This window comes from Neopsephotus bourkii, unplaced genomic scaffold, assembly GCF_033783945.1.
Source record: "Neopsephotus bourkii isolate Nb327-2 ecotype Australia unplaced genomic scaffold, CSIRO-AGI_Nbou_v1 NB_234, whole genome shotgun sequence".
In the NCBI taxonomy this organism is placed as follows: domain Eukaryota; kingdom Metazoa; phylum Chordata; class Aves; order Psittaciformes; family Psittacidae; genus Neopsephotus; species Neopsephotus bourkii.
Window position 1 is genome coordinate 17,737,917 of NW_026900744.1, and position 16,695 is coordinate 17,754,611.

The 16,695-nt window shown below is 53.0% G+C and overlaps 1 protein-coding gene across 1 annotated transcript in view; it reads right to left on the bottom strand.

Annotated features, from left to right (window-relative positions):
* The window catches only part of PAPPA2 (pappalysin 2), an 86,868-nt gene extending 70,741 nt beyond the window's left edge, over positions 1 to 16,127 (bottom strand). The window contains exons 1-2 of the mRNA XM_061345637.1: positions 15,635 to 16,127; positions 9,580 to 10,642 (exon numbers count right to left, since the gene is read on the bottom strand). Of these exons, the coding sequence (XP_061201621.1) occupies positions 9,580 to 10,642; positions 15,635 to 16,127 (1,556 nt within the window). The remainder of the gene's footprint in view (positions 1 to 9,579; positions 10,643 to 15,634) is intronic.
* Between the last annotated feature and the right edge of the window lie 568 nt (positions 16,128 to 16,695).

A 16,695-nucleotide genomic window follows, 5' to 3' on the forward strand; every position in this document is an offset into this window, starting at 1 on the left:
GTGGCCAGGCTCCAAAGCCCAGTGTAGGCAGCACCCTTGCTGCAGTGCACACCCTTTGGAGAGACCTGCTATCCACCATGCAGGGTAAGTGCTCGTCTTCCTTTGACAATGTTGATGCTGGCTGGCGAGACACTGGTGTTACACAGAACATATGTGAGAGATGCTAAGAGAGAAGTGCCGGGGGAGAAATTTGCAGCCCCTTGTGGTTTTGTGAGGCAGAACTCAATGGTGGCAAGTTATTCTAGAGCAGTCTCCAAGCTAAACAAAGCCAGGTATGGTTTACTTTCTGCCTGGATTGTTTGCTTCAATGGAAAATAAAAACATTCCTGGCCAGGACCAAGTTTTACAGCACATTTTGCCTATCTAAGGTTGCACAGATAAGCCTTATCCCACCTAATCCACAAGACCAGACCTGTAAATCAGCTTTCTCTTACATTTTGCCTGCATCAAAAATACAAAGCAACGTTCCAGGTTCAGGAAGGTCTTAAGGCCTCTGCAACCAAGTCAGTGTCCTCAATTCCACTGCTAATTTTTATACCACAGTTCAGAGTCTGCTGGAGGAAGGCAGAAGGGGTAAAACACAGGTAGGTACAACACTCCTGTTCTCCCCCAGCATTGTATGGGCTTCACATGGCTGAGCAGAGTCCCAGCACCAGGAGGCTCAGTAAAGCAACGCAGACAAAGGAGAACTGCTTAAATAAGACCATAGATTAATGCCTTGTGTTTAGCCAGGACCAAGCCGCTTCACCTCTTTTCATTAAATGCCTCTTTCCCATCCAGGGGCTAGGAAGCAGGAGGCCAGAGCCCCAGCATCAGCAGCAGTACCTCACTGCTGCATGACTCGAGGTTGGCAAGAAGCCTGAGACTTCCGTGCCTCAGTTTCCCTGGCAGAAGATTACCCTTGTCTGCAGCACAGGCAGGTGTTTACAAACCCACACCCCAGTGCTGTTGAATGGAAAGCAAGTGTCTGGCTTTTCACCATGTTTGTCCTCCTTTCCCACCCATCATCCACAGTATCCTCCTCTACAGGACAGATCGGAGGTGGGAATGAGGGAGAGCTGTGAACTGGATGATCATGGTGAAGATGACCCTACAGTGCCAGCAAGGATGTGCCTAAAGCCTGTCTCAGCCAAAATGCTGAGTCTGAGGCACATCAGACTTGACACCATCTTCTGTGCCTGGTCTCAGGAGACAGAGTACATGTGGAGCTCTGTGCTAGGACTAGTTGAGGCTGGAAAGAAGCATGGAATAAAATGTTTCAAGAAACAGCTCAGTCCCTCCTGAAAGAAGGCACGAATAGTGCAGAGGGGGAGGCCATAAGCTAGCTTCTGCATGGATGGTGGAGGCAGAGCCCCTAGCTTGAGATCATCTCCAAAAACTGTTCTGGTTGACCATTAGGTGACAAGCAACAGTCAGTCTCTTCTTCACCCAGCCTCCCTGACTAGTAGGGCAGCAGAAAAAGGAAACAGACACTGCAAGGCGGGGGAAAGATTTTTGATGATGCCCAGATGAGCCCACAGCAGGCTGCAATGCGCATGGCCATCCTTTAGAGGGGCAATTCCCTTGCAGCAGAAGTCAGTGAAAGGGTGGCAGAAGATGAGGGTGCCACCCTTCTAGTCTCTGGCTGGTCTCATCTGGTCAGACTAAAAGCTCCTGGGCACTGGCAGAAGGACAACCCTTTGACAGGACTGACAACAGTGGATGAATTTGCTGAGCAGGGAGGACACTCCCAGAGGCATTAAGCTAACAGCTCCCAGTTCCTCTGCAAGGGGAACCACATAGCCCTGTGGTCAATAAATCCCTCTCAGACACTCTTTACCATCATGCTAATGTCATCTTGCTAAAAGATCCAAAGCTTTGCTACCTTCGCCCTAAACTTTTCGCTAAAGAGCAAAAACTACTAGCCTCGATATGGATTAAGAAAGGGATTGAGACAGAAAAAGAGGAAACGAAATCTTTTCAAACCAAACATCTACCCATCTTTATTATTATTATTATTATTATTATTATTATTATTTTCTTTAAAAAATCCCCCCAAAACAAGTCCCAAGCCTCCAACTTATTTTTAGGTCCAGGCGATTGTGTGTCCCAGCCGGAGTGCGGCGCACTCAAGCCAGCATTCTAAAAATGCCTTCCTTGTGGATATAAAAAGGACACAAGATAATTTATTGGGGAAGTTTTGTAATGTAACAATCGTATGTTAACCACAAACAACAAAAAATATCAGAGGCTGCCTCTGGTCTCCAGCACAGCCCTTGGCAGGCTGCAGTCACAAGGGCTCAGCATCCTCGCCCTCCTCAAAGCCTCCCAGCAAAGTCTTCTGCCTCATGCCATTTTGGTGGGTTTGGGCTCTGCCGGAGCCGTTCCTTCTTGCCCCTCTGCAAAGGGGCAATTTGATTTCCTAAATAACAGAGGCAGCTGTGCCAAGGAAAACTAAAAGCAGTGTGTTCGCTTAATGACTCCAATGGCCATGGCTCAGCCTGCCAAGCCAAATGTGGATTAATTCATCCCAGAGACCCCATCAATGCCAAGCTGATGATGTCCCACAGGATGGCTGCTGAGCTCCCTGCCACTCTGCCATTTCAGTTCCTGAGGTCTCTCTAGCATGGCCAGGGTCTCAGCTGGTGTCCTGCACTTGTGGGCAAGGGTACAGTCAGATGAGGAGGAGCCCTGGGGAGAGCTGAACATCAGGACAAAGAGTGACATCCCCCACCCCACCAGCCATTGGACACACGCTGTTCCCTCACAATTGCCATCCCGATACAATCAGCCCCCTTCAAGTGAGCCCCCGAGACAGTGGTGTTTGCTAGAACAATAGCTCACATCTGGGACAGCTGTTTTCCCCGAAAGCACCCAGGCTGCCTACAGCCGCTGGGCAGGAGTGCTCTCCCCTCGTTCACATAAGGATCATGTTCCCCCTCCTGCAGTCATCCCAGGGGAGACCTGACAGCTTCCTCGAGGCACATGCTGCCTGGCAGCTCCCAGCTCAGGAAGGCTTGCAGGAGTGAGTGAGACTTATCCTCCAGCAGAGGCTTATTGGAAATTAGCCCTCAAACCTTCTACCTAGGGCAGCAAAGGAGTGCATTACTGCACCCCTAAACATACAGAAGATTTAAGCACATCAGCTTGTAGCTGTAGCTTGCTATACAGAGCAAGCTGCTTTGACTAGCAACAAAATCAGGGGCTGGGAACCAGCCCTTGGACCTAGACACCTCTACACTTTCATGCTCCTCTTCCAGCCCTGCTCCTCTGCTTCCCGGGATAACACAACAGAGGTCTGGTCCCACCAGGATCCACTGTGATACGAATATTTCCCTTTATCTACCAGCTCATGCTGCTGAAGTTATAACCTCCCTTTCACACATCTTTGTGAGACCAAAAGCTCCAAAGAAATCTTTGGCATGCTCAACTCATAGCCTCATTTATAGTGAAGTTTGGAAGGTACAAAAGACACAAGGGCAGACAACTACTTCATATGGAAGGAAAGGAACAGCCTTCACAGCAAACAAGGAACAAGAAATTAAAAATAAGCAGACTAAGCAAACAAAAGACATCTTGCCAGGACAGCAGAGGCAGCAACCAGAGACTGACTACTGAGTTCCCCAGAAGCACAAATGCAAACACACTGCAGAGCTCACTAAGTCACACCAACCAATCCCACACTGCATTGCATTATCTCACCACCCTGAGTCCCCCTTCTTGGGAGAAAAATCCCAGTGTTGGGCTCACCTTTGGCACAATGCACCAGATACTTCCTAAAGGGTAGTCACATGCCAAATACTCTCCAATGTACTTTGAGAAGGTCAAAAGCAAATCTGGGATCTTCACTTACAAGCTGAGTCACTCAGAAGCACATGCATAAGGATACAGCCTCCAAGTCCCATCACGAGCAAGCAGCTTGATAGGCAACCTGCCCACCTGATATAATGGGCTCTACCAAGGACAATCCCTTCTATCCTTGCCAAGTTTTGAAATCAGTAATCAATGGGAAAGCTCAGAGGGAGTGGGTTTTCCTACAAGGAAAGAATACATTTTTTATGATCTTAAATCCAACCACACTCATGAAACTTTAAAGCACCTACCAAGAAACCATCAAGCTTCAGCAAAAAGCCCTCTTTATTAGTGTACCTCCCCAGTCCCAGCAGGTCTACTAGAGAGGAGAAGCAACAAGCTTAAAGCCAGTGAATTCATCACTGCCACCTTTGATGTCTCCAAAGCATCCATCTCCTCACCACCACACTTCCAATCCCCAAGACCTGAGCCCAGCACCTGCAGCACTGTCTTTTGGAAGCACCAGGCCTATGTGCAGTCACGGGGCTTTGATCTCATTGCAGCTACAGAGACATGGTGGTACAACTCACATGACTGAAATGTTGTTGGAAGGTCATAGCAATCAGGAGAGGTACCTGAGGACTGGAAAAAAGTAAATGTTAACCCAGTCTTCAAAAAGGGCAAGAAGGAGGACTCTGGGAGCTATAGGCTTGTCAGCCTCACCTCAGTCTCTGGAAAGGTGATGGAATGGCTCATCCTGGAAGCTGTCTCTAAGCATGTGTAAGTCGAGAAGGTGATCAAGAGTTGTCAGCATGGATTCACCCAAGGGAAGTCATGCTCAACCTACCAGATTACCTTCTACAATGAGACAACTGGTTGGATAGATAAGGGAAGAGCAGTGGATGTTGTTTACCTGGACTTCAGCAAGGCTTTCAACACTGCCTTCCATGATATCCTCACAGGCAAGCTCAGGAAGCATGGGCTGAACAAGTGAACAGTAAGGAGGATTAAAAACTGGCTGAAGAGCAGGTCTCAGGTGGTTGTGGTCAGTGGTACAGTGTAGCTGGAGACCTGCAACTAGTGGTATACCCCAAGGGTCAGGTATAATTTAACTTATCTATAAACGACTTTGATGAAGGGATGGAGTGTCTCCTCAGCAAGTTTGCTGATAATACAAAACTGAGAGAAGTGGTTGATGCCCCTGAGTGTTGTGCTGTGTCTTTCAGGAAAACCTAGACAGGTTGGAGAGGTGGGCAGAGGTGAACCTTCTGAAATTCAACAGAGGTTTCTAATTGTGAAATAACATTGCACATACCTGCCCCCTTTCACCATGAGGAAGATCTGCTAAAGTCTCCTTTAGCAAGGAAAGGTAGAGGGAAGCTGAGTAGCTGATTTAAATGTTGTTTTACCATCTCGTTGGGATTAAGGTCTGGCCCCATTATCTGTTGCCCCAACATGCCATCCATGCCTTACCTGCTTTCAATTTGACATCTTTTATGCTACCTGTCCAACCACATCCAGCTCAATATCTCCTGACAGTGGGCTGCTTAAGTGCCAGAGTAATTCATTCAGAGTAATTAGTTCATCCTTCTGGGGAAAAGGGAGGTCCACGACTGACACTTAGTTCAGGTTAATCTGGATCAGCTTTTGAAGACAGCACTTAAACAGCAGGAGGCTCCTAAGCATCCTTAACCCAATTAAGCACCCTTCCCTTAGGGAGGCCAGCTAAGCTTGCATTAGAGCCCATCAAGTGTTCTGTTAATCAGGTACACTTTAACATCACAGCTGTGGTCATCCCAGTGGTGGCTACCAACAGACGGGAGATGTCTCATAATTTTTCACCTCCTTTTGTCACTTTGGTTATTTCTGCCGTTACTTCGGGTAGTCAGATGAAAGGCCCAGCAGCTCTGCCCTTAACCACTTTGCTCTCCAGACTCCCCTCCAGTCTTTCTTTTCACATTAACTGTGTCACACACCAGACTCTCATTGACTAACTGCCCGAGGGGAACCCTCACTGAGTGTTAATTGCTGTTAATGAGCTGTTGTTGCTTTCCTTCTAAGAGCACCAATTAACAACAGCATTCAAGGCACTGCAAGAAGATGCATGTCTGCAGCAAATCAAGGCAAATTTTACACCAGACCCTAGCATTGCACTGCCAGCAGCTCCTGGAAAATGCTTTAAATCAGGGTGAAGGATGACAGCAGGCAGCTCTCCTGCCATTGCCTGTCTCCTTGTTGTTCATACGGTGGGTCAGGGCATATGAGAAGTCTCCGCCTCTCTTCCTATGGTTCCTGTTGTGGTGCCCTGCAAGGATGGCTACACTCAGCTCTTCACCTGAGCTCTAGTCTTCCTCCAACCACAAGCACATACTCCCACTGATGGTTTTTACACAGAGGCTGGCTCAGAGTTTAGTGGGATTTATCCTGTCCCATGAGCTACCAGATGAGGTGCAGGAAGGACTTGGCAAGATGGCTTGATGATCTGGTGGTGTGCACAGTAACACTGCCATTGTTTCAGCTTCATCCCCCACCCTAGAGATGGGGGCAGTTCCTACCTCAGCTACAGCAGGGTCCACGCCATCAGAGCTTTATAATCCTTCTTTCCAAACCCCATTTTCCTCCCTTGTTAAGCACTGGAGAGGGTATATGCTAGCATGAAGTGTGGCCCTGGAATTATACTGACATATGCACCTGCTAAGAAGTACTAGAGCTACCGCTGTTCCTAAGGCTTCTCCTTCTGATTTTTCTGTCTCAAAGCTGGAGTGCAAGGAAAAGAGATTTTTAAATGAGGGATGTGCTAAGATGGTAAAAACTTTTCATGAGTGCTTAAGGTCATGCAAGTCAAGACAAGGTATTGAGACCATTCAACAGAATAGACTAAATCTGTCTACAATGCTAGTAAAAAATTGTCCACTGTCTCTCTCTGACTTCTCATTTGGATTATTTTTAGCTAACTAAGAAACATTCACATCCAGACTCCTTTTTGTGAAAGCCCTGAAATGAAATACAGCAGAACTTACTTACTCCATAAAAAAAGATCCCAAGATTTTTGTCTTGCCACCTTGAACTGGAAGGAGATTTGGAGGGCAAGGTTTCCCTCTCCCCCAGCTCTCCCACAGCCTCACCTCCCTCCTGCTCTCTGGCACATGATTCTCCATCAGGTATGAAAAAGCCTGGGCATCTCAATGGAGCAGCATCCAGCTTGCTCACTTACTCTCCTGCAGTTACAGACTAACTGCTGCTGCTCACATTGAAGCGCCTGGCTCCTATTGTGCTGCCTTTCCACAGTTTGTTAAATTTTATTTCACATTATTTCTCCTGTTTTGGCTTCCACCCTAAAAATCCTCCTGTAAGTTCCCCAGCTGCCCACTACTCATAAATGCTCATTTAAGTATAATACCTTATGAGCAAATCCAGAGGAACTCACTCAGCTGGAGCTCTGTCCAAACAAAATCCCTTGGGCTAAAGTCACCTTCTTGTGTACCTTGAGATTCATCCACCAACCCTGGGGGAATGACACTGACCTGGCCATGCCTTTGTGTGAGATCAAGCTCACCTTCTTTTTTCCCAAACCCACACTACCAATTTCTAGTGGTTTTCCCACAGACAGATATATCCCTCCCCAGGAGCCAGGGAAGGGTGGGTGTCCACCAGTATCTCTGAAGAAGCCGGCCAAAGACAGCTCAGAAGAGCTCAGCAGCAGGAGGATTCAGCTCATGCCCCCATATTTCCCAAATGGGTGCACCAGATTTTGCTTTTCAGAGCTTAGCCTACAATCAGTTTTGTCTTCTGCACAGGCCAATGAGGTCTGCGGAAAGAAAATTGCAAAAGATTTGTTATTTCCCTAGTGCTCCCATTTTCCCATTCCTTTCCCACAGAAGCAAGGTTTTTGTTTTCTTTTGTTTTGTTTTCTTTCCCAACTTTCAGGGGAAAATCCTGACAAATGGAAGCCCTGATTCATACCAGCAAAAATTTGGCCTTTTTTAATTTAAGGTGGAGCCTTTCTTGTCTGAGGATGAAAACATTTCTCTAACTGCACACAGAGGGCAAGGACTGAGCCTTTGCCCTGCTGAAACAAAAGCCGAGTGGCATTGGGTGCTCATGGCCATGATGAGCGGAGAGCTGTTGTGCAGGCAGGAGTGCTGCTCATCTCCCCTCTGCTCAGGAAAGCACTGGTACTTGCTCACAGGGATGAGAAACAAGGGTACAAGCAAGCACAGGGTAGCAATGGTGAGACTTTCAGAGGTGGAAGAGCATCTTCTTGGGGGGTGCTTGGGCAGAGGCATGGTTTGAGGCTCCATGGCTATAGTGATGCATTGGAAGAAAGGCTCCCCATTTTCCTCCCATGTTTTCTCAGGTGACTGAAGGATATGTGAGAAAAGCTCAGGAAGGGAGGAAGGGAATTACTGCTCTCCTCCCATCACCTCTGCCTAAGGAGGAACATTCGTTTCCCTTCTCCTTCTGTGTCTCACTTGGGAAGCTGAAGAGAGAAACAACAGGCTTGGGAAAAAGTATTTATGGCTACAGCCTACCTGCTCATGCAGACCAGGGAAAAAACAATGAAGGAGAAAGAAGGAGATCAGAAAAGCAATGTGCCCCTAAAGCCCTCCCATGCAGCTTTTCTCCCCAGATGCTGCCATCTGCACTGCACCACTCCTGCTCTGGTGGGCACCTCTGCCTGTCGCCAGGAGCCAGCAGCAGGGAATCAACAACTTTCCCTGACACTGAGACAGAAACAGCTTAAAAAAAAAGAAAAAAAAAAAAGAAAAAGCACAAAAGCCATGACTTTTTTCCCTGTCTCCAGCCAGAAAGCACATTTGGCAGAGCCCCGAGCGCTGGAAGCCATCGGCAGGGCTGCCGGCACCTCAGAGGCTCCAGGGAGGAGGGCAGGTGTGTGCAAACCACCAGCTGTGCTAAGGACACTGTCCCCACCACCCCAGCGTCACCCATCACGCAGGCAGTTCCTCCCTCTCCATCCTGCCCCAGCTGCTGCTTCCACCAAGGGTGCACCAAGGGAGCAAGGGTCCCCTAATGCTCTGCGTTGATGTTCCAAGAAGCAATGTGGATTTTGCACCTGTGACATGCAGTAAAGGCACATATCCTCCTCTGGCACCAAGCAGCCACCCTGTGCCTTTGCCTGAAGAAACAGATTTGCTCCCCAGCCACACTTGGTTTTGAGATGCAGGGTTTGATCAGCCTCTGCCAGTGCCCAGCCAAGTCCTTATACCCACAGGCATCATTCCCCACAGCAAGATTCAGGGAGGCTCATTCACACCACCCCGCTACCTTACCAAAACCTGCCACTCACCTAGCAGTGTCACCTCTTTCTCCCCACCCCAGCACTCTTGCAAAGGCATCTGGGATACAGATTAAGAAATCGGACTGTTGGACACATCCATGGAAGGAAGGGAAGGGGCCTTGGTTCCCCTCCCTGCTGCATCCCATGCAGGGGGTTCAGGAAAAGCAGCACTCTGCACAGAGCTGCTCTGCCCACCTCAGTCCTGCTGGTGTGTCCCTGGAGACTGGCAGCTCTGCACTGGGAATACCAGCGGGGAGGGGGGCTTCCCATCACACCCACTCATTTTAGGGGGAAAAACACTTAGGGGCATCACAGAGGGGTGCCATGCCATGTCGTGGGATCTACTGGTTCTCAATGGTAAGCATACCTGTCCCATGCAAAAACACCCTTCTGCCTTCCCACACTGGAAAATCACCAGTTGGAAGAAACATCCAGGTGCAGAGTGGTTGTCAGAGAAAGGGTGCACCCCATCCCTTGATGTGCCACCTCCCCATAAACCCTGCACCTACCGCTGGGGTGAATCAGGGTCGAAGCATGTCCGGGATACATCGGTGGCCTGTGGGTCGCAGCAGTCGCCATCATCGAAGTCATCCAACATGTTGTTGCACTCCATGTGGCAGATGCCATCACGGCGCTTCCAGGAGAAGCAGCGGCCTGGCCGGCGGCAGTCCCCACCATCATAGCCAGTCAGGGGGTGCTCGCACTCAGGGTCACAACGCTCATTGCCCACCTTGCTGGGCTCACAGCCCAGGAGGACGGCGCGGCGGCGCAGGGAGGAGTTGCGTACCTCCATCAAGCTGAGCTGCCAGGAGATGTTGTAGGGTCGGAAAGCTTCACTCAGCGCCCGGTGTTGCCGCCAAACCTGCTCCTGGCTGACTGTTGGCCGCCCACCGTCATCCTCTGCCAGGTTCACCACCCGGTACCGCACCACCTTCCCGCTGCGCAGCGGCCAGTGCCGATTGTAGTGGGAGACCAGCTCCACGTTGTCGCAGGCTGTCTGCCCGCAGGCAGGGGGGCCAAGGGGCTGCAGGACAGGCGATGGCGGGGATGGCAGCACCCACTGCTGGGGGAAGGCACCCTCCCGAAAAGGTGCCCAGCGCTCCTCCGGGGTGGCGAAGCCAGCAGCCAGAGCCAGCCCTGCTGCCCCCCTGGCTGCCCCCTCTAGGAAGGAACGCTGGAGATGGGGCTGGGACAGGGCACCCTGCCACAAGGCTAGCCCGGCCAGGTGTCCCCGGAAAGCGTGTGCAGTCCCCCAGGCGTCCCCCCCCAGCAGCAGTGTGCGGCAGGAAGCCATAAACGCGCTGTGCAGGGGTCCCCCTTGCCCGCCAGCACGGCCCACCCGTGCCCCGTCCACGTAGAGAGTCATCCACCGCCCGTCATAGCTGGCAGCCAGGTGGGTCCATGCCTCGGGGCGGTATCGGTGGTACGCAGTCACCTCGGTGGCAGTGGCTGCCCGGTCCGTGCGGAGAGAGAAGAAGAAGCGGGCGTCCTTCTTGCCACCGAGCTGCAGGGCGCGGATGCCCAGAGCCCAGCCCTTATCGCTGGCTGTATGTGAGCAGTTGTCGAAGACACCTGCAGTGGGGACAGGTTCGGGGATGAAGAGAGAGGAGAGATGGTGAGCACTGGAGAGCATCGCTGCTCCTCCCCAGAGCATAAGCCAGGTCCTTGGCAGTGAGACAGCTGTTGGCAGGGCTGTAGGGAGCCTCCTGCTGCCACTGCCATAGGTAAATGAAGGTGGCCAGAGGCAGGGCAATGGGTGCTACACCTGGGGTACCCCCACAATCACTGGATGAAAAGATGGAGAAGCCAGGAGAGATGGCAGAACTGGAGAGGCGGGATGGAGAGGGGAAGAAGAGAGTGGATGCGAGGAGAGGCCAAAGAGCAAGGCGTTTCTGCCCTGCTCTCCATAGGAGCACTCCTGTGGAACAGGATTAGAGATTAAGCTTTTTATCTGCAGGCCAAAGCTTTTAAGAATTAGAGCACATCAACACAAAGCAAAACAGCCTCCTTCAGGAATACTTCCCCAACAGCTTCCGGGAAGATTTACAGCTCTGCTTCGTGTTCTAGTTTTCCTCCAGGTCACACATCCAGTGCAGGTGGGTGAGGGTTGGAGAAGGATGCACTGCCTCCAGTTGAGTGGGTGCACTCCTCAGCCCATAAGGCTTCCAAAGCATAAATCCATCCTGTGGAACAGCTTTGGACTCAGCCTCTCCCTGTGTGCCCAGTGTGCTGCACACCTGTGTTTTAGGCTGGGCAAGAGCTGGAGCTTTGCTGACATTCCCTGAAACTTAGGCTGCTGAGTGCTCAGAGTCAAGACCCAGCGGCCTGCAAGCACTGAATGCCCTTGGAAATCAATGGCCTTAAGGCACTTAAATACTAACAAGGGCAAATGCATCCACTGCTCGAGATAAATGCTTCTGGGCTCCTAAATCACCACAATGAGGATGTTCATGCAGATCATCAGCTAGGGCAAATGAGCTTGAAGGCAGACTTTTCACCCCACCAGTGGCACCTTCTGAGAGCCTCCAGCTCTCCCATTCACCAGCCCAACAAATCACTTCCAGCTGCAACTGTGCCTGATGCTGCCAAAACCTGCTGCCATGCCCAGGAGCCCTTTCTTTTTTGTATTCCTGCTGCTGTATTAATGATGCTCCAGCTGGCTCTTCCCTGCTGCGTGGGTTCTCCTGCCCCTCACTGTACCACTCCCATTGCATGCACTGCCTGCCCATCTCCATGGAGTCAGGCCATTACAGACCAAAACAAGGGACTCCTGCCCTGTCCTACTGCCCTGCCTGTTCCTGCAGGTGCTCAGCATGACACACTAGGGAGACTGTACCTGTCCCTGTGACCGCAAAGAGGACAGCAGAGAGAGGCAGAGGGGTAGAGCAGCGGGATCTCCAGAAAGAGCAGGATCTCCTGGCTTTCATCCAGGGGATGTGACTGAAGCCAGGTTACCATGACCCCACATTCCCCTGCCAGCCCTGACAAACATGGCTGGCCAAGGTCAGTTCAGCCCTGCTGCAACGCAGGAAGCAACACCCCTCCCTCCATCTATCCCTTTCACCCAGGGCAAGACGGGCGGTGGCCTCTCAGACATCCCACAGCCGTAACCACCCTGGGCACAGGTCCCTGCCACCACTCACTACAAAGGCAGCCACGCACAAGCCTCTGTGGGCGGATGGGCTTTGGCCAACTCTTGTTTTCTTGTGGATTGTGAAAGGGAAGCAGAAAGACCAGGGGAAGCTGGGACAGGGAGAAGACAAAAAGCAGGAGGCAGGCAAAGGAGCCTTGCAGGCGTGAGAAGGCAGAACTGAGGGGTATTTTTGGGCTGGGTGCTGGCTGAAAGGGGCTTAGACCTGCATGCTTGAAAGCCATCTTCCAGTATACCCTCACTGCGAAACAGGGCTCGATACCTCCTCTCTTAGAACTCATACCTTTCACCTTGAAATAATTCAGAGTGCCCCACATTTTATTAAGCACTAAGGCAAAAAAATAGGTCAAACAATGACAGGGGTAGTAACAGCCTCTGCGTTGAGTGTGAGTTAGCATCCTCACAGACCCCTGCTGGAGCAAAGCCAAGCCAAGCCTGGAAATATCTGGCAAATTCAAAAACCTGCCAAAAGAACATCAAGTGAGCCTAAAACCAGATCTGGAGATTTCTTCAAAGGAAGGAAAGTAATACCAAGGTCAGCTACAAGAGGGGCGGGAAAGTCACTACAGCAGCAGCTGATGCTTCTAGACATGGCCACGGATACCATCTCTGGCACAGCAGCAGTGAAGGAACATGAAGGCAGAGCAGCACATCCCACAGCCAGGAGCCACTGCAGAACCATAAGCAGAGCTATCCAGCACCAGGTCCTGGCATCTTCGTAGGGCCTCCACAAGAAAGCACCAGAGCCCTAGTTTAAAGGCCCTGCAGTTTGCCTAAGAACTTAGTATTTTGTCTTGGGGCAACCCACCAGCAAGGGAAAGAGCTGTTTGCAGAGGAGGTGCAAGGTGATCTCCTCAGCACCTCTAAGTGCAGTTCTGCCTCTGATCCGTCAAGTGGGAAACTGAAGCTCTAACCTGGTTTGTGATGTTCATCAGTGCTTAGGGTGACAGATTTTGGTTTAAAACAAGTTGGCAACAGTGCAAAAAAAAAAAATTAAGAGAAAGGTGTCTACCAAGAAAAGTGCCTGGTGGAAAAAAAACCTCCAAAGAGATGAAGTGTGCAGCTTTGTAAGGGCCACACTCAAAGCAACATCTCCCATTAGGCACTGGCCACGGCAGGGCACTAGGGTTGCTCCCCAGCAGAAATCCCCACACACAAGAGGAGCTAAAAGGGACGAAGAGCCACATTCAGGGTGGGCATAAGGTGAAATGTGACATCTACAAGAACAAAGCCTCAACTCCTGACACTTCAATCCAGCCAGCAGTCACACAAGGCAACAAGACAGCTTACTTTGCCCAGACAGAACTGCTCAGCCTGGCCTTATTTCCCAGGCAGTGATGCTGGAAGGTGCTCAGTTTTGCCCTTCTTTCCTCCTGCTTTCCCTCACACATGGACACCTGGAGCATCTCCAGGTCCTCCACAGCTTTGGACCACTCCATGGCTCAGTTCCCTCTCCACTGACAGAGCAGGAGCAGAAGATCAGAGGCAGGCTCAGCACCTGCCAAAGGGCTAGCAGCTGTCTGCATCACCTGCTCACATGAAATGCCATCAGCAATGGTCTGTCCCCCTTTGCTACCCACACCTGGGGCCCTGCAATCCCGGTTGCAGGGAGGTGGTGGGAAGTGGACAGTGACTCAGACAGCAGGAGGTGCCTGGGCCTGACTCAAACCCTGGAGCACAGAGGACAGGCAATATCACCCGAGTGAGTGCCAGTGCTCATGGGAGGTGCTATCAGCACTAACAACCATCCCACCCTCTGTGAGGAAATCAAAAAAGAAAGAAAAGAAAAAACAAACCCAAACCGACAAAAATCCACTGGCTAGCTGGGAATAGTAAAGCCCAACACCTGCAGGCCAGACCTCAAGATGCAAACAGCTGTGCTGCCAATGCAATGGCTGGGAAGTGTGATCTGTGCATCCTGAGCTACTGCCTGCCATTGGGGAGGCAGCAAGGACCCTGGTGGGAAGGCAGACAGCAAAGTAAACACTAGGTAGGTTCCTTGTACATGGTTGCTTTTCCCCTCTGCCACCCATCCTGTAGCCTGTCTCTCCTACCTCCTCCACAGCAAAGATGCAGCTATCTCCACTACAAGCCAGGGAGATAATGAAATGGGCTGAGCAGCGAGCAAAGCAGAGGGAAGTTCAGAGAAGCGACTGCCAGTGGAGGGAGAGTTAGGGTAGAGAGAGGATTTCCCCAACCAGTCAGCTTGGCTGGGGCAGCAGAGGAACCTGGCAGCCCCCACTGTGGAGACCCCAGATATCCCATGGGAGTGGTACATCCTGATGCTGCCACCCATTCCCAGCCCTACCTGACATCACTGTGCTGCCCTGCCACAAACATTCATACTCCAAGGCTGCATGAAGCAGCACTGCAGGACATGACATCTGTCCCACTCCATTCTCAGGTGCCAGTGCTCTTTGTCTCCTCATAGAATCATTTAGGTTGGAAAAGACCTTTAAGTTCATCGAGTCCAACTGTAAACCTAGCATTGCCAAGTCCACCCTGAACTGTGTCCCTAAGCACATCTACACCTCTTTTAAGTAACTCCAGGGATCATGACTCAACCGCTTCCCTGGGAAGCCTGCTCCAATGCTTGACAACCCTTTTGGTGAAGAAATTTTTCCTAATATCCAAACTAAACCTCCCCTGGCATAACTTGAGGCCATTTCCTCTTGTCCTATTGTTGCCTGGGAGAAGAGACTGACACCCACCTCGCTACAGCCTCCTTTCAGGTAGTTGTAAAGAGCAGTAAGGTCCCCCCTTGAGCCTCCTTTTCTCCAGGCTAAACAACCCTAGTTCCCTCAGCGACTCCTCGTAAGACCTGTTCATCACTTGCTTGTTCCTTAACTCGGTGCGGTGAACAGGTAATTCCCGGCAGCAAAGCACCTGAGGCCGCCCTCTGCACCGAGAGCCGCTCCGCAGAACCCTCGGTGGCGGGGAACGCCGGGACCGGGGCCGTGCGTGCGGCGCGGCTGCCACCGTGCGGCCGCGGGAACCCGCCGGGAGCCCGGCCGGGCCGGGCGGGGAGAGGGGAGCCCTGGACAGCCCCCGAAGTGTCCGCGGCCCCCAGGAAGGAAGGGGGGGTGTGCAGGGGAGGGTCTGGAGGAACGTGTCCCCCAAAGGGACCTTCCAGCTTCCGGCGGTAGGAAGGGAAAAGCTAGATAGAAGCCGGGGGGGGGGGGCGGGCTGGAAGGACGGGGCGGGGGGGAAAGCGAGTGGAGGGGATGTTTTAGAGTTTGGTCTCAAGGGAAAGAGGCATGTTTCACGCCTAGGGTGCTGAGGACACGGGTGGGAGAGCGGGATGTCACCTGCCACAGCGGAGAAGGCAGGCGAGCCCCCAAAGGGGAAGTTGGGAGAGGGGAGTGTCGGGTCCCCATCCTTCCCTGCCTGCCCGCCGGCGGCACGGGGTTTACCTGCGATGATGGCCGGGTTGCTCTGTCCGCCCTCCGCCTTCACCCACACCTCCAGGGTGAACTCCTCCCGCGGGATGTCGGGCAGCGCCTCTGGACGCGCCGCCAGCTGCTCCCGGCCGCCGGAGAAGTACAGCGCGGGCAGCGGCCGCTCCCGGAGGGGGCTCGGCACCTGCGGCCCCCGGCCCCACTGCCTCTCCCTCCGGACCTGGCCGTCCACCTCGCCCCCCGGCTCCTCTCCGCCTCCCTCGGTTCCCCGCGGTCTCCGGCCCCGCGGTCGCCCGGAGCCCGGCGGGGCGGCAGAGCCGAGCACCCCGTGCGCGCCGGGACCCTGCGGGTACAGCCCGTAAGGGTGATGCGGGGGGGCGGCACGGCGGCTCGGGGCCTCCATCCCACAGCCGGAGGCCAGTGGGGGGTCGGGGGGCCGCGGGTACCCGCGGGCCAGGCTGAGCGCCGTCAGCAGCAGCGCGGCCAGGGGGGCCCCTCCGCACAGCATCTTCCTGGGGCACAAAGTGTTGGGGGGGGCGGCCCCGGGGGAGGGGGTCGCTCAGGGGGGCGGCGGGCGGCAGCGCCGGGGCATCCTCCCCCGGAGCCGCAGCCCCCAACTTTTCCCCGGCACCGCTCTCCTCCCCTCTGCTCCTGCGAGAGGAGGAGGAGGAAGAGGAGGAGGAGAAGGAAGGCGAGAGCACCGCGGCAGGGACCCCCCTTCTGTCTGCAGCCGGGGTTCCTGGGGCACAGCGGCCCCTGAGCTGCTCTCTGCGCTGCCCGGCTCTGCCTGCGGGAGCGGGGGATGCGTTAGACGCCCTTATCTAGAAAGCCCCGAGGCGCTCCGCTCCCCCCCCCACCCTGTCGAGGGGTGTGGAGGGGGGGCTGCCTTATTTAAAGATGATTATGTCCAATCTAATAAACCCCGAGCGGAGCATCGCCCTCCCTTCCCTCCTCCCTCCCGGGCGCTGCTCAGGATGCTGACGGAGAGGGGATGCGTTGGGTCCCTTCCGCATCTCCTCCCCGCCCCCGGGACTTCGGGGCAGCACCTGCCTGGTCCCTGCCGTTATCAGCGTTGC